Source organism: Tachypleus tridentatus, chromosome 7 (assembly GCF_004210375.1).
Source record: "Tachypleus tridentatus isolate NWPU-2018 chromosome 7, ASM421037v1, whole genome shotgun sequence".
In the NCBI taxonomy this organism is placed as follows: Eukaryota; Metazoa; Arthropoda; class Merostomata; order Xiphosura; family Limulidae; genus Tachypleus; species Tachypleus tridentatus.
Window position 1 is genome coordinate 95,366,792 of NC_134831.1, and position 22,221 is coordinate 95,389,012.

The window sequence follows — 22,221 nt, forward strand, 5'->3', positions numbered from 1 at the left end:
GAAGAGTATTACAGTGTGTAATGTGGAAGGGGAAGAGTAAAACAGTGTGTAATGTTACAGTGGAAGAGTATTACACTGTGTAATGTGGAAGGGGAAGAGTAAAACAGTGTGTAATGTTACAGTGAAAAAGTGATACAGTGTGTAATGTGGAAGGAGTGTGTAATGTTACAGTGGAAAGTAATACAGTGTGTAATGTTACAGTGGAAGAAGTAATACAGTGTGTAATGTTACAGTGGAAGAAGTAATACAGTGTGTAATGTTACAGTGGAAGAGTAATACAGTGTGTAATGTTACAGTGGAAGAGTAATACAGTGTGTAATGTTACAGTGGAAAGTAATACAGTGTGTAATGTTACAGTGAAAGAGTAATACAGTGTGTAATGTTACAGTGGAAGAGTAATACAGTGTGTAATGTTACACTGGAAGAGTAATAAATTGTGTAATGTTTCTGTGGAAATGTAATATGGTATGTTATGTGGAAGGGAAAGAGTCATACAGTGTGTAATGTTACAGGTCGTTATAATGTGACAGTGAATCCCACTATTCGTTGTGAAAAGACTAGCCCAAAAGTTGGCGGCGAGTGGTGATGACGAGCTGACTTCCGTTTAGTCTTACACTGCTTAATTAGGGACTATTAACGGAGATAGCCCTGATGTAGCTTTGTGGAAAATTCAAAAGAAACAAATAATTTAGAAGTTGAAGGATTATTGAACGGGGTAGAATGTAGATATAATATATGAAAATCAAAAAATACACCGAACAAAAAATGAGTTTAGTGTGATGTGTTCAGAATGAAAAAAGGAAAATATATAAAAAATTAACGAGTCCAGAAACAGTACCATTCATTTAGCTTTGGTAACAACAAACAATCAATTGAAAACCAAACAACAGCAGACGTTTAGCTGCTTAAACACAAGAAAAAAGAATTTATCTGTTTGTAGTTTCGAACAAGGCGACACATTAAGTTACATGTTCTATGCCTACAACTGGTATCGAAACCCTATCTTAAATATAGGCTTACCTTTGACCTACTTGGAGACAGAAAAGAAGTTAAATCCATAAACACCATAGCAACATAAAGTTTATTTATTATGTGACCAGTGGACTGAAATTTTACCATCCGAGATTTCCATATGGAAAACGATATTATCTGTAGACACATTATATTTAGAACTATTGACATTATAACTACTTTGGTACATAAAACTTACATAACATACTTATTACGTTACTGAAATTATAACGCTGGTTTTAATATTTGTTTGTTTTTTAATTTCGCGCAAACCTATACGAGGGTTTGGTTTGTTTTGAATTTCGCTATCTGCGTCAGCCGTCCCTAATTTAGCAGTGTAAGGCTAGAGGAAAGGCCACCTACCGCCAACACTTGAGCTACTGTTTAACCAACGAATAGTGAGATTGACAGTCACATTATAACATCCCCACGGCTAAAATGGCGAGCATGCTTGGTGATAATGGGATTCGAACCACAGATCGTGAGTTGAATGCCTTAACCACCTGGTCATGCCAGGCCGGGGTCACGTCACTTGTTCACTTTTCTTGCACACGGAGTGAAAAACGCTGTACCTAACAAGTCAAGGTCACCTGAAGCAGAAACGGTCGATGCCGGTTCTAAAGTCACAAGAATGCTCCATTTTTGTTTCTTTACATAAATACATATAAACAATTATATCGAAGTCCTCCGAGGACTGTGGATAATATGATAGTTTTAGGTTTACTTTTATTTTTGTTATCTTAAAAGCCATAACTCATATAGAACTAAAAAACGTATCTGAATGTTACCTTAAAGTCTTGGTGCGCTTTTCGAAAATCCAATTCAACCATTTTACAAAAACTTTGAAACCAGAATCATTCTAATCAATTTCTTAATTTTTTTTTATCTTGTGAAAACACCAATAATATTGTTGTTAGTTTGTTTTATATGAATCACTGTGCGAGACAATGTATCTTTGAATAGACAAAACGATACTGCAGGTTACGTTATAAAGAGATCCGGCAACATGCTCGTCCTTTCAGCCGTGGGGGCGTTATAACGTAACGATCAATCCCACTATTCGTTGGTAAAAGATTACCCCAAGAGTTGGCGGAGGGTGGTGATGGCTAGCTGCCTACCCTCTAGTCTTACACTGCTAAATTAGGAACGGCTAGCGCAGATAACCCTCGTGTAGCTTGGCGCAAAATTCAAAACAAACTAACAAACAAACGTTAGAAAGAAAAGAAACAGTATCGGTTACTGTGTAAAAGGTAAAAAGACAGAAGGATCCGATATCAATAGTATCCACACATTTTTCAAAACATTTCTTGAGCCTATATTAAAAAAAGAGCTTGTATTAGTAACTTGTTTATTTAAAACAAAGCCACATTTGTATATATGTAAAAACGGCTCGTTTGGGTTGAGAAAAATTTTTACGTAGAGGAGCGAACAAGATCGAAAGGTCAAAACGTTGTTCGCTCCTCTACATAGAGTTTTCTCCATCCATACCAGGCGTTTTTACAAATATATTTTTCTATACAAGTGGGTTTTCTCGACATCGCTGAAAGCCACATTTGGTAACCTGCTGTGTTCACCGCTGGGAATCAAGTTCCGGATTTTAACGTTATACCTCTCAAAACTTACAGAGGGAAAATGAAACTTAAAACTAAAAGTGACGTATACATATTTGATTATCTAACTTGACTCAAACAATACTCATTATATGTTGACAAATTTTCCCTCTATGGACTGGAATATTGCTAAAACAGAATTAACCAGATAGAAAACCAGGGTCTTAAAAATTGATCTCGAATCATGAAAAAGAAAAAAAGCATAATTCATGAAAAGGTTTCCTAAAACCTTATAAATTTTATTCACACCTTACGCGATGTTACTGGTTTAAAAAAAAAAAATCAAAGTAAAACTATGGTATCATAAATAAGAAATGTCACATTATTAATTTTCAGCTATATAGCTACAATTTAGCTGTTAGAAGAAAAATGTTACAAAACCTTAAAACAGTAATTTAGTACCAACAATAACACTGGAATATAGATGACCATTGAATACTTATTAGTTAGGGGGGGACAACGGAAACTGAAAAGAATAACCATAGAATTTGTTTGTAATGTTCCATCAAGAACCTTCTGACAGTCGTCTTCGTGGGAATTTTTACATTACCCACGACAAAAACAGTTCTTTCAAAAGCACGTAAAGAGTTGGATGTTTTTACCACTTTACTTAGATTGTGTCTTTTCTGAAACAAAACCTGATAAATCCATGATTCTTCTTGAAACACTTGAATAGTTGCGTCAGTGAAGCTGATATATTTGCTTCTGTTTATTGGCCAATCCCGAACCAAATACTTACAGTATCACGTAATTATGATAAGCCCATTTTTATTCGGGACAGAAAACCAAGGATGAATTAATTATACGTAACAACAATACGTTTTGAACGTACCGTTAAATGAATGTATCGTTTTGGAATTTTAACAGATGCATATAGTTGTTTTCAAATTTTCTATTTTCCTCTCTTGGTAACTCATCCGTTGTAGGCTTTTATCAATAAGTACCATTTAGTTACATAAAAGAAAGGACTGTACAAAAGTTTTCCAATTTTTTCTTTCACCCAAACATTACCGAAAGTGTTTATAAACAGATCCTATGACCTGTTTTACACCACTTTTCTTGAATGTCTATGATTCTGTTAGTTTTAGGTCCGCCAATAAAACATTTGTTTTGTTTTGAATTTCGCGCAAAGCTACACGAGGACTATCTGCGCTAGCCGTCCCTAATTTAACAGCGTAAGACTAGAGAGAAGGCAGCTAGTCATCACCACCTGCCGCCAACTCTTGGGCTACTCTTTTACCAACGAATTTGTGACTTTATTCTAAAAGACGTAAAATGGGCAGTTGTAGTTACTATGAATTAAATCAACATAATGTTTAGAGACAATAAGGGACCTATTGGTGAATCTCGACTGTCGCATCTTCATAATGTTTAGAGACAATAAGGGACCTATTGGTGAATCTCGACTGTCGCATCTTCTAAACCAAACTCTACTTTTTTTCAAAATAATAGAACTTCAAGGATTTTAATATCTCCGCATATGATACGTCCCATACCAGGAATCATTCTAATAACCCTCCTCTGAATCCTTTCCAACCATTCAATGTCTTATTTAAGATAAAGAAACCAAGAGTGAACACAATATTCAAAATGTGGTCAAACCAGTGACCTATATAATGAAATTATAATTTTTTAGATTTATATTCAATATTTCTGTAGAATCAACCAAAAATCCTATTTGCTCTACTACTAGCAACAGAATATTGCTTGGATGACTTAAGAGACTGGATTGCCAAACTAAACACTGTTCAACCTTTCTGAATTAATCTAGATCCAGGAATCAGTGATCTCCGGTCATTAGTTTCATCTTTGTCAGAAAAATAAAAATAACTATTCTTCACTTACTTTTTCATGAAATATCAAAGCTTACTTTTAAAAATTGATTAGTATAACATATCTTTTTCAATCACTCTCCAGGTGTTATCTTTATTTTATTTTACTTAAACACCTAAGCATATTTGTTTAAAAATACACATACGTTTAGCCATTTCAAAATTAAAATATCACTACCACTGTTTCACACACACTGTTGCCATCGGCTACATTGCACCAGAAAAGAGACGCTCGCAACAGTACTCAGAGAAATAAACAATTCCCGGAAAACCGGATGACCGGCATAAAATATCAATCGTTCAATCACACTACTACTCCTAATTTGCCTATGAAGAAGAAAGGCCCACCTTTTTAATGCGCTCGGGTTATAGGGTTTCTATTTTATTTTTATAATTACTTTGATTTGTCAAAGTAGGAATTTTGTTTTTTAAAGTAATGCTCAGTTTTTATAATTTTGGCTTAGTACGTTTTCTTGCTAGCCTATAACTTTTTATATTTCTATAGCTAGCTAGGTTACGTGTATATCGATCACTATTTGTCTCTTTATAATTTTATTATACTTGTTTAATATTAGTTTATGGCCAACGGATTTACTTATTTTAACAGTTCTCTATAATCATAACAGTGCCCTCACGTAGTCAAATTGTCAGTGACACGTCAGACTATCAAATAAGTTCCCGGATGAGCATATGCTATAGTTATCAGTCGAATGGGAGAAGTAAACATTACGTGTAAGTAGAAACCTGGGTTTGGGTACGTGTACGTTAATTAAGAAGTGTTGTTGTTTGAGTTATATTTCTTATTATCATTGTATCTTTTAAAATTATATATATGTATATAAAGTTAAAATATTTTATTGATGTGTAGTTATATTATATCCACATTAAAGAAAAAGTCTCATTCAATTTGTACAGATCGGTTATGAAATTGTACTCTAGGCTATCAGTGGTAACTGATACAATGGTACTGGTAGGAAACTAAAGTGGGTTAGGCTTATAAGTTATATACATTAGTTATGCTTAGTTCTCATGTTACGCAATTCGGTAGCTTAGTTTAACGTTACTATGTGTTTATAATTGTATTTAAGTATATTTTATCATATAATATTTTGTTGTTGAGCGTAATGTATTATTATTAATTTACGTATTTTGCACCAATGATAAAACTAAAAGACACTATGAAGAATTTAATAAAATATGACTGACTGGGTTTGATCTGTGTAGCTTGACAAATGCTACGTGTACAAATTTTCGCAATTTGGAAATTTGTAAAACTTAAAATGTGTTGAAACTATTGCTTATAAACGTATTTGTTTAAGCAATGAAGTCTCAACTGGAACCTACAATTAAGGTAAAATAATATTAAATAACATTTATTTGTATGTCAACTTTCATCACATTAAATACTTGGTTTATAGCTTGCATTTTTTATCTTTTTAAAATAATTTTGAAAAATAAGGATTATATACATGTCGCGTTAATTTTGAACATTGAAATGAAAGAAATGAGAATTTTAAAGAATGATAAACTGAAACTGGCCAGGTTTAAACACATTGTTGTTGTAGTATATACATCAGTGCTAAAAAAATTATATTGAAAATATGTTTTTGTCATTCTTTACATCAGATGTTTCCAGTCGGTAATTTTACAAACAAGGGCAGTATTCAGTCAGTGTTCACTTATATTGGTTTTACACTGTAGCAAAAGATAAATGACTCATTTAATAATGCTATTCCAAATTTTCTAATTATTTGTTCATTTTTGAAACAAGAAACTCTATTCTCATGGTTGAACATTTTTTACCATCATTGTTTCAGATACAAGTATTCTTAACGGTATAACTTTTCATAAAAGTGCAAAGGATCTTTATAAGTTCAAAATGTCTACATATGAAATTTATTTATTGTAAGCTGGATATGGTGAATTTTACAACATTTTCTTTATATGTTTGCACACATCACAACATTGCATTGTACGTTTATAACCTGGCCACTCTTTATCTCAGTGTACGTGAACTTGGTACAGTTAACTGACCTCTTATCGGATAGGAAATGTTGACCAAAATTTCAAGTTTATATTGTATATCTTCATAAAATATGACAAGCTTTTCTATATTGCATAATGGTGGTAAATTATCAGTGTATGATCACATGAAAAGCTGGTAATTCTGATGTCAAATATTTACCATACCGAGTGACATTTTGTAAAAGTATGTGGTATTTGCACTTGTATATATGTTAATATATCTTTGTATTATCAGTAATAAGACTTACAAAATGCAAGTATTGTCTAAAGTTGTACAGAATATTGTATTTCTTATTGTTTCATACATGGAATTGAACTTTCATATAAATATTGTATCTGCATAACTTTATACATTTGAAAATTGAAACTTTGCTTATGTATAGGTGAAGAATCTTTTATTGTGCAGGCAGTCATTGTTAGAGTTGGATGATTAGTGCAATCTGATATTTGATTAATTATTTAAGTTGCATTAAATGATCATATTTCTAGTTGGTTATTTACACAAGACTCGCATAATTGGAATCGTCACAAATAATAAGTGAAGCTAATTTTGATGAGTTGTTTATCTTTGTGAGTCATGCCACTAATAGATTGTTCTGAACAACCTAAATATTAGTCATGCCGTGGCACACAGGAGTGAAGCATTTCAGAGGTTTTGAACACTGGTTTTAAGTGGCACCAGCAGATAAGAATGGGATGTCAGATTTGTAGGTTAACCTCAAACTTAAAGCTAGTATCAATCGTAGACCTGGATGGTCTGAAACAAGTGGAGTACAGTATCTTGCTGAAGGACAGCAACATTGAAGTGGCCCAACTATACAAATGGCTGACAATGAGCTCAAAAGCATGAAACCACTGAGTCATACTGTCCAACCTTAAATCAATTGGAAATAATAGTGAGAAATTGTTTTGGCAATAGTTTAGTTACTTCAATAGTGAGAATAATTGAAAATAACTGTAGTAAACAAAAACTTAAGTTTATTATTTGTATGGTACCAATTGATTCAGTTCTTTATTTCAATCAATCAAAGTATGTGTGATACTAATTAATGCTCATAGGTAATTGAGTTAATGATTCAATTCCAGTCATTTTAGGAAAAGAGGAAGAAATCAGTTTTATTTTTGAAACTAGTTTTTCCCAGAAGTTTGAACTGTGTATTGTTTTGGAAGTTTTAATTTATTTCATAAAATATTTTTTATATTTCCTTAACTTTTAGTAGAAATCACAAAGTCTGTTTCACAGTTTACAAATCAGGTGTGATATTTTCTGTTAGCAAAGTTGTTTTATGTTCTTCAGTTTTGTAAAGATAATGAAATTTATGCAGGAAACAAATTATCTCTTCTTGTGTTCAGTTTGCCTTTCTGATAAAGTCATATGTGCATTATATACATATAAAAAAAAAAATGTACAAATAACATTTTAACTTAAATAATGAAGATATTTGCATATCTTCCATGTGTTGAAAAAAGGGGAATAGTGTGTTAACTTGATTTTTATGTGTTTAGGTGTTATACAGTGTTGGAGGCTACTCATTTATATTCTTTATAAGAAAACAAACATTTGCTAATGGTATTATTTCTATATAAGGTATTAAAAAGTGAGTGATTTATTGAAGTTTTTCTGGTTTATTTCATGGTTTTTACTTTGGAAATCTGCTTCTCTTCATTGGTTGAATCGCAGGAAGGGGTGTGGTGTGTTTTTACTTTTGTAGTTGAATACTGCTAATCTGTATATCTTTATAATATTTAGTATACAACAATTACTAACCCTTTAATTAGTGCATGTTTATCTGTTGATATACCTTTTAGATTTTTAATTATTCATATCATTTGTTACATTTTAGTTTCACAATGTATTTCAGTCAAACTTTTCACCTTTTGATAAAAGTAACTCATTCTTTTACATAGCTTGCTGTTATGGTGAATTTCTGAGAGGGTGTACTGTATGTCCCTACACAAAATTCAAATGATATTCTAGACTCTAAGATATATACTGGTCTTAGAAGAAAGACAGTGCCACTCAATTAGATCGCACCATATCTAGTTGAAATGGATGTGGAAAAACAAAACTATTAAATCAGTAAAGTCCAGTTTTAAAACTAAGTAGTTAGTTTTAAAGATAATCTTTTGCATTCTCGTTGACAAAATATTTGTAACTTCTTACTCATACGACAGTCTAGTATGTTTGTCAAACATAAGTGATGCAATAACAGTAATGGTCATCATTAGGTTTGCTGGTATCAGGTGAAAACTTTTGACACAACTATTTTTAATGATTCTATTGACATTTAGAAGTGAAACTCTCAAAACATTACAACTATTTTTACTTCTGTTTGTTCTTTGGTGTTTTTTTTCACATGTTTTGGATGTAATAAGATTGTATTGTATGATATTGGTTAGACTTTACCCAGTGAACAAAAAATGTCTGTCTATGCGATCGTGTTTTGAAACTAAGACGTGACATTTTTGCCAGTAATTTGTTGCCCAGGTTTATATTCAAGTCTTTTTAATAGCATTTATATTCTGCTTTAGTTTAATTAAATGTTCAGTGTGAAGTCTTCTTCATGGGGTGTCCACAATATCCCTATATGTAATGTAGGTTGTGGTTTATTACAAGAGTCCTAATGTACATACATTGGATCTATTTGAGATTCAATATATTGGACACTTCTTCTTAAGATACTTATGTGAGATTTGTGTTCCTTGCTGGGAGTTAAAAATGTATTTTTATTTTAAACTAGAACATTAAGAGTAATATTCTGGTAGTTCATTTGTGATATTTGATCAGCTGATAGATGACATAAATATTGAGTCACCATTTTAGTGACTGTTTAGTTCTTCTGTGTTTATACAGGCTGTGCTTTGTTTGGATTTGAAACCATACATAACTACACGTTTTAGAATTTTGTAGCACGTGGAAAGAAGTAAGGGCAAATGTAGTTTTTATTTTATGGAGGATTTTAAAAGTTGTGTGAGAGTAAACTTATTGGAAGGATAAAGTATTGTTTGTGTAATTTAATCTCAGACTTCAGGGAACAATTATCTGTATTAGTGATTTCTTCAGTGTAATATATATAATAATGAAGCTCATAAGTGGAGAAATATCAGGCATTAAATAGATAATTTGTACTGACCTTTCAACTGGTTTAGAACATATAACCATAAATATTTAAGCCATAAACTAAACATGTTAAAATTAAACAAAATATGCTGAATATTTTTTTTAAAAATCCTAGGGTACAAGCTACAACATGATTATAAAATGTATCCTAGGTTTTGGAGGTGACTGAAGTAGGACTCAAATTGTGGTGGGGATACACCATCTATCAGTTTTAGCCTCTAATTTATTAATCTTACATAAGAAGATTAGAAATTAGGAGAGCAAAATGTCAGTGCTCAGGATGTGGGACGTTGTGGGCTTGAGCATCCACATCTTACTTTTTTAATTTTATTATGTGAGCAAATTGGAGTTTAAGACTGATAGATAGTGTATCCCCTCCCCACTGCAATGTGTGTTCTGCTTTCTGCAGTCATCTTCAAAACCTGGGATACATTTTATAATCCCATGTTGTAGTTTGTACCTGAGGATCTTTTGTTTACTTATTTAATGAGCCCAACATGGCCAGGTGGTTAAGGCACTCAACTCGTAATCTGAGGGTCGCGGGTTTGAATTTCTTTTGCACCAGACATTCTTGCCCTTTCAGTCATGGGGGGCATTATATTGTGACGGTCAATCCTTCTATTCATTGGCAAAAGAGTAGCCCAAGAATTGGCAGTGGATGGTGATGGCTATCTGCCTTCTTTAGTCTTGCACTGCAAAATTAGGGATGGCTAGTGCAGATAGCCCTTGTACAGCTTTGTGTGAAATTCAAAACAAACTTGTTTAACTTAAGTGTAATTATTTAATTTCACTAAAATATATATACATTCATACATACCAGTTTCTGCTGCTTTGACTAATCCTCTAGAGCAGTTTGTGGTAAATACATTGGTATAGCTTCATGTGGAACATGTATTAGTACTTTATTTAATGCACGGTATCTTTACATTACTTCTGTTATATGTTTGTACAATTGTAGCAAGAAACAACATTCAACATGTTTAAACTTTTGTAGGTTAATACAGTAAATAGAGCTTATGTGATTCTTGAGGTTTTAAGTTTTGAACATTCATATCATAGCTGTAAATTAATGTGGTATATATCATCTACATTCTATTGTCATTTTAAATTTTGTTTTACAAAGTGCTTAAGTAAAAAAAAATACTGTAGTTTTCATATATCTAAGAGGAGAAAATAAGTTTTCACACTAAATTCACAGACTAATATGTTTAAAAACTGATTTTATGTTTTTGTTTATCAAACTTAAGATGCCAGATTTTGGAGTATATTAAGCTCTTAAAGTTTAAATTGAATTTTACTAAACTAACTATATTGGACATTATTGTTGAGCTGTAGATAAAGTACCCAATTTCTAACAACAGCTCATCTGAACACTGTTGCTGAGTCTGTACACCTGATAACTTGAAGCTAAAGCTATGGCTGATGGAGGATTTGATCCCTGCGAGTGTGTGTGGAGTCATGACCATGCTATGCAACGCTTAATATCCCTAGTAAGTTTTGTGATGCATGTCAAGACATGACTGTACTACATAATGCTAAATATTCCTAACAAGTGATTTGTATGTAGTTTCTATTAAGTTTTGTTTTTTTAATTTATGGGATGTAAACTTTTGTTAGGTAAGTTAACATGTTAAAATTCCTTAATCAGTGTGTGTGTCAGTATTTAATATCATGTGTTTTAATCTTTAACAGTGGATGAATACAACATAATTTTTAACAGACAAGTTTTAAATCCTGATCATGTAACAAAACTTGTATGGATATTTGACAAAGAACTATTATAATTTTACTTTATTTAGCATGAGAAATTCTTTCAGGTTACTTTTCTACAAAGCAATTTTCATTAAAATATTTGAATGGTGTATTAACAATGAAGTTCTACTTAATTTCTTCAACAATAATAAGATACTATTTTGTTTTCTTGCACAGTTACATTGTTACATAAATTTATAATTTGTTAGAAATGTATGTTTAAATCCAATGTGTTAAAATTCATCGCTTGTAAAACAATTTTAATTCAGACTTATTAAGAAAAATGGAATATTTCAAACAATTTAGAATGTGTTAAAATGATAGGTTTTTAAGATCAGATCCTGATGACAAGAAACCCACTTGAAATAAAAATTATCTCTGGACGGCTGGTATGGGTATTAACACTTGCTAATAAAGCAGAGAACAACGTTTCGACCTTCTTAGTTCATCAATCTGAAGATGACCTAGGAAAGTCAAAACATTATCATTTGCTTTATTAGTAAAAGTGTTAATAACCATTCCAGCCGTCCCGAGATATGTTACTATTAGTAACTACTACTGATGTTTTTCTTTTCTGCCATCAGTAAATTTTGAGCAGATAACCTTCATAAGGACAAAAGGTTTTAACTTAAATGCAACTTGTTTTTAGTTACAGCTGTTTGTAATCATTTCTGATTCATATTCATAGACTTTGTAGTGGCTCAGGGCTTGCAATATAACTTAGTTTTCTTAAGGCGTGAGATGTATTATGAAGTTTTGTTTTTTAAATTATCTTAAGTAGTAGTTTTTATTCACAAACAATTGTTGGTACCAATTAATGACTACAAAATTGTAACATTATTTTCAGTCCAATGAGATCTTCATGTTTGTTAGTTGTATTTTCTCAAATGGATATTTAAAAAAAAAAGGACCATAATCCATCAAACCAACTTTAACAGACATTAGTTTTTGAAGTGATGAGTCCATAATACATGCATCAGTGTTAGCACATTATAATTCATAAAATCTGTTTTCATGTTGCCTGTAGTTTAGTCTATTCATTATATTTTGTGCTTGTATGTAATTTTGAACATTTAATTAACATTTCCTGACAATAAAATTGTACACGTTCTTTCTCATCAGCTTCCGAGCTCTCAGGGGTACTGTACAGACTCGGAGTGTTTTCAAGAGTGTAAGTAATGTATCGGTTTGTTTCTCAGCAGTTTCAACTAAGATTAACACACTTTTGTCTGTTTAGTTTTAAGTTCTTTGTATGAAAGAAAAAAATTTGCATGTGGCCAAACTTTAGGAAACTTGTTTGTTTTTGGCCCAGCCCTGTAAAAGGAAGTTGACGTAGGGAGATGTGCACTTATTTTAGTCTTAAGCGCTGTTTGTTATTAGGATAACATGTACATAATTAATTAAATATTGAAACGTGAATAGAGAAATAAAAGCTGAATATGGTTAAATGCAAGTTTTAATACATAACTGCTTAATCACTGTAAACTACACACAATAGTATAAATCTTTGAGCAGCATCCAGATTACAATATCCTAGAAGATAAAGTGCCTGTATAGTCAACCAATTTCTTCAGATTTCTTTTAACTGTAATATATTTAATACAGTGTATAACAAGAAAAAATGGTTTTTAGAGAGAGCTAATTCTAAACATTATGGAAAAGTATAAATATGGGTGAGGAAACTTGCATAGTACACAAAACTAGCAGGTTTTCAAGCAATGTCTGTGTTCTACATCTGTACCTACATATGTGTTGAATCCTGACAGTGCTGGTAGTAAACTAATACTGTGTGATCACAATAAGCCATCAACAAATATTCACATTATATATGCTTTTGTAATTCCACTTAGAAGATTAGAAAGATAGTAACCATCAAATTCACAGTTGAAGTAAATTTCTGGTGATTGTACAAGTTGGTAACATTTCTGTACTATCTGTAACTTTGTTTAAATACGCACCTTCTTCCTCTAAGAATAAAACATCAAAACTGTTGTACAAGGTTTATAACCAATAATGTTTACATACATCATTTCACTAACTTGCTATTAAATGTCAAAAATGGACTCCTAAAGAACGAAAGATGGGTAATGCGTAATTTTCTAAACGTACTGATATACCTTAAAAAAACAAAAACCTTCAGGTAGTACATAAATGTCTAATTATTCTAATTCAGACCCTAATTTAGTTCTGTTTTATCTGTATTACCCAAAGAATCGTAGTGATTAGACGGTGAGCTTTCATAATGGTCAAGATGTTGACACATGTTTAAGGTCAACTTTGAGGAGCTGTTATCAAAAATCTTTTTTTTTGATCATCTATTGATTCTTGTCTGTGTGTGTGTGTGTGTGTGTGTGTGTGTGTGTGTATTAGTCTTGGAAGGACAAACAAAACTAATTTTTTGCTGAAATACACTTTTGTCTTGGTGTCAAATAATCATGTTATTTAACTTGTCACTGCAAGAGGTTTTCAGGAAAAAACAAACCACTATAAATGTCAGTAGGTTACATTCCATCATTGATTGTTAATTTACCAATATTGATTTTATTGTGTTGCTTTCATGGTAGTGTACACGTGAATAATACAAGGTTTTCAACAATGTGGTGTAATTAAAGTGATACATATTTCTAACCATGTTTTATGGTCATCAAAATAGATATTTGGGACCATCAACAGATCTCAAACATTCTTAAGACTAACATTGTGAAGGTAATAAAATGATTTGGTGAGGGGTAAAGATGTTTCCTACCGAGTGAGGACAATGTTAAGAAATGATGACCATTTGCTCATGTCAGTTTTACATTTGTTGATTGTGACCTTCAGAATATAAGACTTTAGTTCATTGCAACTAAACCGTGTATTTGTAAAATTAATTATAGCTAAAATATTATCACAACTTATTTTAGTTCCTGGACCACAAGGAGCACCACCTAGTGGTGGAGAGTTTAACTTTTTGATGTTTCTACTGGTTTGGCTTTTGATAGCAGTGATTTTGTTCTTTCTTCGACCAAGTTCTTTACGAGGAAGTAGAAATGCAAAACCTTCAGGGGGTCAGGTGTGTGGAAAGTTTTTTTTTGGATTAGGTGAACACACTGTCAGATGAATGTCTGTCTGTGTGTGTGTGTAACATTTTTACATTGACAGGATTTTTGAATAATTAACGTTTTGATGATAAGTTGAATCTTGCAGATTTGTAACGAACTAGTTAGTTACTGTAGAAGTAGAGAATTTATTTACATGTACAAAATTAAGTAAAACAGATAGCTTACAACCATTACTTGACACAAAAGTACCCATTAAGAGTAGAAAATAAAGAGAAATATATGTACCAGTTTCCAAAAAGAATGGTGTAAAATTTGTTTTACCCAATAGGATCGTTATGTAGAAGGAAACGCAAGTCAAAGATTACGACTAATATGGAGTTGAATAGGGCGAGAAAAACAGGAGAATATTATGTAGGATAAACTGTTTCATGTCTAAATTTGTTTACAAGTTGCAATGGGTAGTTGAATTTTTGCACGTTTTTCACCTTCAATTTTGCGTATCTTGACACGTGCCTTAACTACCCACTGCAAGTGTTGCAAATAACTTCAAGTATTGCAATTCAGTGGACAAAACTCTGTGTTTTTTATTAAATTATTTAACTGAAGTTTTAATGACTGATCATGTAAAACATCATAAACTTCTGTAAGCCTTTGACCAGGAGTACATGAGTTTCTGCCAACCTCTGCCCAAATGTACATAGATTTCTCAATTCATTGACAAAATGTTCATTTGCCCTGTAGATGCATAGTCTTTGGCAAATACTAAAGAGGTATGGTTTAATTTGGTGCTAAGATGTAATTGTCTTAAGAATAGTTCTAAGTGGCTGTCTGCATAACCATAGTTCATAAATAAGAGCTGCAATGGTTTTATTTTCTTGAACTTTTAACATTTTTTAAGGTAATTCTTGTGCGCAGAATCTGAATATGTTATCCATTTTTCTCTATCACGTACGGACATTTTGTAAACGTCACATGTACTTTTACACAAGTGACAATTTTTATTGAAGTTAGGTCATGTCTTATGCTTAAAAGGTTAACAACCACCAGTTATAGATTTCTGTAGACTAATTGCGATAGTTCGAGTCTTATTCTGGAACTTGTGAAATGCACCATTAGTACGTAATTGGCTAGCAAGCCACAACTTGTTACTGGATGATGTTTGTGTGTGCACTTTGGCTTATTGTTTTATTTTCTGTTTTTTATTTATTGCTATGATAACAAGTTGTGTAAATGCTCTGAATATATTCTATTACATTTGTGGTAAATAAAGAAAGGCAAAAGTTTACACTATTTGTCAGAAAAGTGTATTATGTGTATTTGGGAATAAAACTTGGGGACTAAGACAAATTTTGGGTTACGCACAGAGTTTGCATTGTTTGTGTTGAAGAGTTGGGACAATGGACTCTGGATAAGGAAATGTGTTTGTCTTTTGAAACTCCAGTTGTCTGGTGTGAACCTAGAAACTGGAAATGACTGTTATATTTACTCATTTAATGTGAAGCTACAACACTGAGGAAATTTCTTACCTGAACTTTTAGTCTGCTTATAAGACCTGCTAGTCATGAACCATAAATTACCTTTAAAAATGTTACTGACAAATCTTTAGGAAACAACAAGGACCCGAAGTAAGAAAATATTGTCAGTGATATAGCTGATAAATTAAAAGATGTGGGTTCTAATATGATTTTGAAAGTTTATTTCTTACACTCATTGACTATTTCTTTAAAAATATGGGTGCTGTTAGCAAAGAACAAGAAGAAAGGTTTCATCAAGTCTTCAAGTAAATGGAGAGGAGGTGTCAGGGAAGGTGGAACATCAGCATGATGGCTGATTACTGCTGGTCATCCAGTTTTCAGGTAAATGGAGAGGCCGTGTCAGGGAAGGTGGAACATCAGCATGATGGCTGATTACTGCTGGTTATTCAGTTTTCAGGCAAATGGAGAGCAAGTATCAGGGAAGGTAGAACAGCAGCATGATGGCTGATTACTGCTGGTCATCAAGTCTTCAGGTAAATGGAGAGGTGTCGGGGAAGGTGGAACATCAGCATGATGGCTGATTACTGCTGGCCATCAAGTCTTCAGGTAAATGGAGAGGTGTCGGGGAAGGTGGAACATCAGCATGATAGCTGATTACTGCTGGCCATCAAGTCTTCAGGTAAATGGAGAGGTGTTGGGGAAGGTGGAACATCAGCATGATGGCTGATTACTGCTGGCCATCAAGTCTTCAGGTAAATGGAGAGGAAGTGTCAGGGAAGGTGAAACATCAGCATGATGGCTGATTACTGCTGGTAATTACAATACATAAAAGACCAGTACATGTAGATGGCTGATTACTGCTGGATTATTACAATACATAAAAGACCAGTACATGTAGATGGCCGATTACTGCTGGGTTATGACATTACATAAAAGACCAGTACGTGTAATTTCATACAACAAATCTTGATCAACAAAGAGATGTTCAGTTTGACATCAGTGGTCTTCCATTTTCAGTTGTGTTAACACACAAAATAAAAAGAAACCTCATGTTGGTAAATGAAATAAATTTGATCAAAGTAAGAACTTGTTTCTTTAAAAAAAAAGCATTGTGTGATAGAGAAAAATGAATATTTTCAAAATCTGCATAGCTGAATTATGAAACTATTTGGTATTAAAAACAGAACTATCATGAAGTTTAAATTCACAGAACTGTGGTCAATATAAATGTATGACTTGTAAGTAGAACATAAGTAGTTTTTATTTTATAGTGGAAGTGATTTCTAAAATAGAAAGTTAATTAAACAAATAGCATGTGTGTGTATTTTATATCTGAAGAATTCTTCATGTGAATGTTTTGTGAGGAACTATATCTTTTCTTTATTCCCAGGGACCAAACAACCAATCTCCTCCAAATGCTCCTATTCACTAAAAGCATACAAAGAATGGTGTATTATGAAGATTAACAGTTATTTAATAATTGTATCTGATAAAACATTTATCTATGATTGTTGCCTCTCTAAAGCTTTTGTTACCTAATCATCAGAAATCTGAATATAACTTAGGAAGAAGAAACGCACGTATAAACATGTTGGTTGTTTAGCACGAATATGGTAGTTTTAAAAATATATTTTTTTGTTTTGTCATTGTTAACGTAATTTTAAAGCAATGAAAATATTTGTAAGATAAGTTGAGAATGATTTTGTATGTTCAGTTCTTTAAGGAAGATGCCTAAATGTAATATCTGTTAATGGTTAATTGATTTAACTAAGTGAAAATTTACTGACTTTTTGAGTCCAGGTTCTTGTGGTTCTTACATAATATACCCAAAACTTGATAAAGAAATCTTTGAGTCTGTTTGAATAATCGCAACATTTTTAACAACTTTTAAAGGTAGTTTTTTTATGTAGTAAATTTTATTAATCTAGTCTTTATCTGGTTTGAGAGTAATTGTATGATGTATGGTATTTCTTTAAAACTTCAAAGGCACTGTATAACTGAATGTGTAGGCTAGCTTTTGTAACATACAAGATTTTAGTGTCCGGGAGAATCGGTGGTTATTTAGTTATGACAAAAATATAGGGTGTATCATTTGTTAGGATAAAGTTAACCTTGGATAAAACTAATACTGCTTTAGCTAAAAAAAAAAACAACATTCATTGACAAAAATGTATCTTTTGAAAATTAAAATCATACTGCAATTTTGTAAAAGTAATCCAGTCAAAGAGGTCAATTAGGCAAACTATAAATGACCAGTGTTAGCTTTCACTGAGATTTCCATAGGTTAGTGTTACAAACTCACTCGCAATACTTTTAATTTTATCATAATAGAAGATATCTAGCAACAGTAGAAATTCCATACATGGACAAACATTATATGGATGTTTTTTCTGAAATAAAACTTTGCTTACATTAATGGTATATTCTAAAAGTTGAGCATCCAAGAATGGTACGTAGCTAGCATATAAAAACTGTTCTTTTAATACATGCCTAATTGAAGTTTCGTGCATGTTTCTTGATCAAAAGTATAATAACTATCGGTTTGTAGCATGTGGGGGAGGGGATTATTATAAAAATGTATATTTCAAGAAATACTTTGCACTTGCATTTTATTTAAGTGTGTGACAGAACTTTTGTGAGAACACACTATCATGTTTTAATTACAGATTGGTTCTCTGAACATACATTATATTTACAGAATGATACAGAAAGTTGTTGAATCCAACTGCTAATACTTCACAAAGCTTTATAATCTGAAACATTTCTAGGAGGGTGCAACAAGCCACGCATGTTTTCCTAGTTGAGTGTATGCACGGTAAATCACGTATTTACAGTCGTAACGTGAAAGTACAGTGAGCTTCACACGTAATTTATCTCGGAAGAGTGGTAGTATATTTACTACCGTCATTAAATATACCATGGTAACAAACATGATTCTCAGAGTAAAATGACTTTTACCCCTTCCTCTGACAAGTAAATTACGCTACATTTCACATGTTGTGATAAGCAGTAACCTCTTGTGACTATAATCATCCTGAGTTCTCTTAACTAAAGATAAAGTAAGATATAGTCATCTAAGAGGTGGAACTACAGTACATTATGATGGTAAAATTTGTAACCTACCTATTGAGACGTAACAGTATATTACACTTGATTAGAAAGTGTTTGTAAATGACACTATTATGTAAATACTTAAACACCTTGAAGTGTAGATGTCTTAAGTATTTATGGAAAATTTATATTGGGTCTTTTTCTATAAGACATTTTTATTATGATCTTTCAATCGAGTGTCTTTTGTATAGATAGACGCGTCATGGGAATCTCTGTATATTTAATTAAATAATTTGCATTTCGTAAAAGGAAATTTTATACACACATAACTTCTGGAATACTTGTAATATATTCTACCATGATATGTGAAATGTTCTATAGAAAATAGTGTAGTACTAAATAATGTACAAGTTCTTACTGGTATGAAGAGTGCATACATATGCTTTCCTTAAGTGGTAACAAAAGGTAGAAGTATGCATACTGTGTGGAAAGTAAAACATTGTGTGAGATGATTGGGAAGATTCCAGCCAATGTGTCCAAAGTTTACTACTACTATTTTTATTCTGGTTAAAACACTGTGACAAGGAACTGTCCCCCAGGTTTAAATGTGACAGCCCTCTTCTCAAAAGTTTTTTTCCTTAGTGTTGCCATGGAAGTTAAAACATTTTGGGGGTTAACTGTTTCTTTGCTGTAAGAACTTGTGTTCATTGAATACAGTGTTTCAAGAAGTGAGACTGATGTTTGATAATTTTAAATGTCTTGTTTCATAGTTTACAGTATCAACCAAGTATGGGAATATTTTTCTTTCATTGTTCTATATTTTAATACACTATATATATATTTATATATATTACATGCAAGTTCAGTATATTTATAACATATCTTTGTTCTTGTTGTGCATAATAACAATCAGGTTTTTTTATGTAAGTTCTCTTGCTCTAGACTCCTATAATTAAATTGGTTTTGGTCAAACGTATGATCTAAAGTTCTTTTAGTCAAATTAATACAACACTTTGACTTGGTATGTGGTGGTGTTCCACTGAACACAACACATCAGCTGGTTTTAGTCTACAATTAAGCCTAGCCAGTTTATTACCAAGTGAGATTAACTCTGTTCGACAATCAGATAATGTTTAGGACGTCTCTGTAGCGGGTGAAGTAACAGATAGCTGTAGAATCCAGTGTGTTTTATTTTAATGTCTTTTAAATCAAGTTTAATATGATTGGTGATTCAGCTTGATTTGTGTAAATTAATATCATGGAGGTGGGGTATGGAGTACAGGTGCACTGAATACCTCCAAATTATTTTGATTACTGCTTATCTCCTGCTTAATTTGACATGGGTTAATTACTTGTGGATATTTATTACTAGTCACTATGCTTGTGGTAGAATACATAATGGCACATAGTGTTAATTTTAGTGTTTGGTAATAAAACAAACAACATTACAATAGCTGAAGGATCGTGGTGCTTTATCAGAAAATATAAATTTTTAAAATTAATAACTGAAATTTAATTCAGGGTAGGTTAAATATTTGTTATACTGTATAAGAATCATTGATGGGATTACTATACATACCACCAGCACATTATATAGAAGAACCATGGGTGTGAGGTTATTATAGGTACCACCAGTACATTATGTAGAATAATCATAGGTCTGAAGTTACTGTAGGTACCACCAGTACATTCTGTGGAAGAATCATAGGTCTGAAGTTACTGTAGGTACCACCAGTACATTCTGTGGAAGAATCATGGTTATTGGATTATTGTAGGTGTCACTAGCATAGTGTGTGAAAGAATCATGGCTCTACAGTTACTGTAGATACTACCAAGACATTCTGTGTAAGAATCGTGGCTCTGGGGTTACTGTAGATACCACCAACACATTCTGTGTAAGAATCGTGGCTCTGGGTTACTGTGACTATTATCAACAGTGGTACAAGTTTTACCTTTGCTACTCTGGGTGTTGAATCACCATTAGAAACTTTTGGTATGTGTGAAATAAGTACAAATCAGTGTTAATTTTGTATCTACTGAATAAGTAGATTGTGTTTTCACACTGTGTCTTGACTTAGTGTCACTCTCTGACATTCCTTGTCTTTACTTAGTGTCACTATCTGACATTCCTTGTCTTTACTTAGTGTCACTCTCTGACATTCCTTGTTTCTTGTGTGGGATGTTAGTTTCCACTGACTCTTCTTTCTAGTTCTTTCCTTAGTATAAATATCTGAGTTTATTCCTGTTCAGGTGACTACTTTATTCTGTGGATCTATTTCATCTGATCAGATTTCCTCATCTAATTTTATAACATGCAGGATCTAAAATCTGTAATCAGTTGCTCTAGTGGTAAACAATAATAACTGCTCTTCAGACTAACTCTATTATACAAGGATACAAGTACGTATAGCCTTGACTTCATTGTCCTTTCCCTAACTCGGGTACTGTGAAGGAAATTGTCTCTATCAGCACTTAGTTCATCAAACAATGGTAGAAGGATTGTCTCTATCAGCACTTAGTTCATCAAACAATGGTAGAAGGTTTCCACAGCTGAACACCAGCATATGGTCAGAGAACTTCTTGCATCATTAGCCTCGCAGCTCTCCAATCTCCTCACAATGCTCGTTTGCCTGATGCTGATTGTTACTAGTATGATGGAAAGTGGACAGAATACTGTAATGAATAGTGCTGAATTGAGGTCAAGTACAGAAAAACACTGAATAATTCCCTTGTTACTTGGGTTTTGTTTTTACACATTGTTTGATATCATATTTTCTGTGAGACTTTTAATTTCAGAGTTTAATATGTGACAATTTTGAGAAGATATTCAATTCCAAGTATTTCTTGTAATAAGGTATTTTGTTCAACGTAGAACATAAAATGAAGTATTTTTGTAACAAACTGGTGCATGTTTTTATTTCCAGTAATTCTGTCTGTACAAATGCATCACTTTGGCTTTGACCTTTTTACAGTGTTTATTATACAGGATAAATCAAATAAAAACAGTTGGTGGTATTCAGTGTACCAATTATAGAAGGGTTCATGATTATGCTTGTTAAAGCCATAATCATTCAACTGTAAATGTGTGCCCACTTTGTGAAAACAGAATGTGTATATTCAGGTAATGAAATACTATAAAACATGTTGAAGTCTTGTATCTCAGAACAGCTGATATGGGTATTAACTTTTACTGATAAGCAGAGAACATTTCAACCTTCGTAGGTCATCTTCTGGTTGTTCAGTGGTATTTCAGGTGGGTTTCTCGTCATCCAAGAATTTAAAGTTTTATTTGTATGTTGATGT

General features: G+C 32.4%; 1 protein-coding gene across 5 annotated transcripts; it reads left to right on the top strand.

Moving 5' to 3' along the window:
• Window positions 1-4,769: 4,769 nt before the first annotated feature.
• Window positions 4,770-19,890, top strand: LOC143256243 (small integral membrane protein 14-like). 5 transcript variants are annotated; one of them, XM_076513186.1, is made up of 5 exons: window positions 4,770-5,185; window positions 10,961-11,089; window positions 12,474-12,522; window positions 14,255-14,403; window positions 17,258-19,890. In XM_076513186.1, the coding sequence occupies exons 2-5, from the start codon at window positions 11,015-11,017 to the stop codon at window positions 17,297-17,299; spliced, it is 315 nt and encodes a 104-aa protein (XP_076369301.1). In that variant the 5' UTR covers window positions 4,770-5,185; window positions 10,961-11,014; the 3' UTR covers window positions 17,300-19,890. The 5 variants fall into 5 exon arrangements, with proteins under 5 accessions (XP_076369301.1, XP_076369305.1, XP_076369302.1 ...); XM_076513187.1 differs by having other exon boundaries at window positions 4,775-5,207; XM_076513188.1 differs by having other exon boundaries at window positions 5,182-5,804.
• Window positions 19,891-22,221: the final 2,331 nt, after the last annotated feature.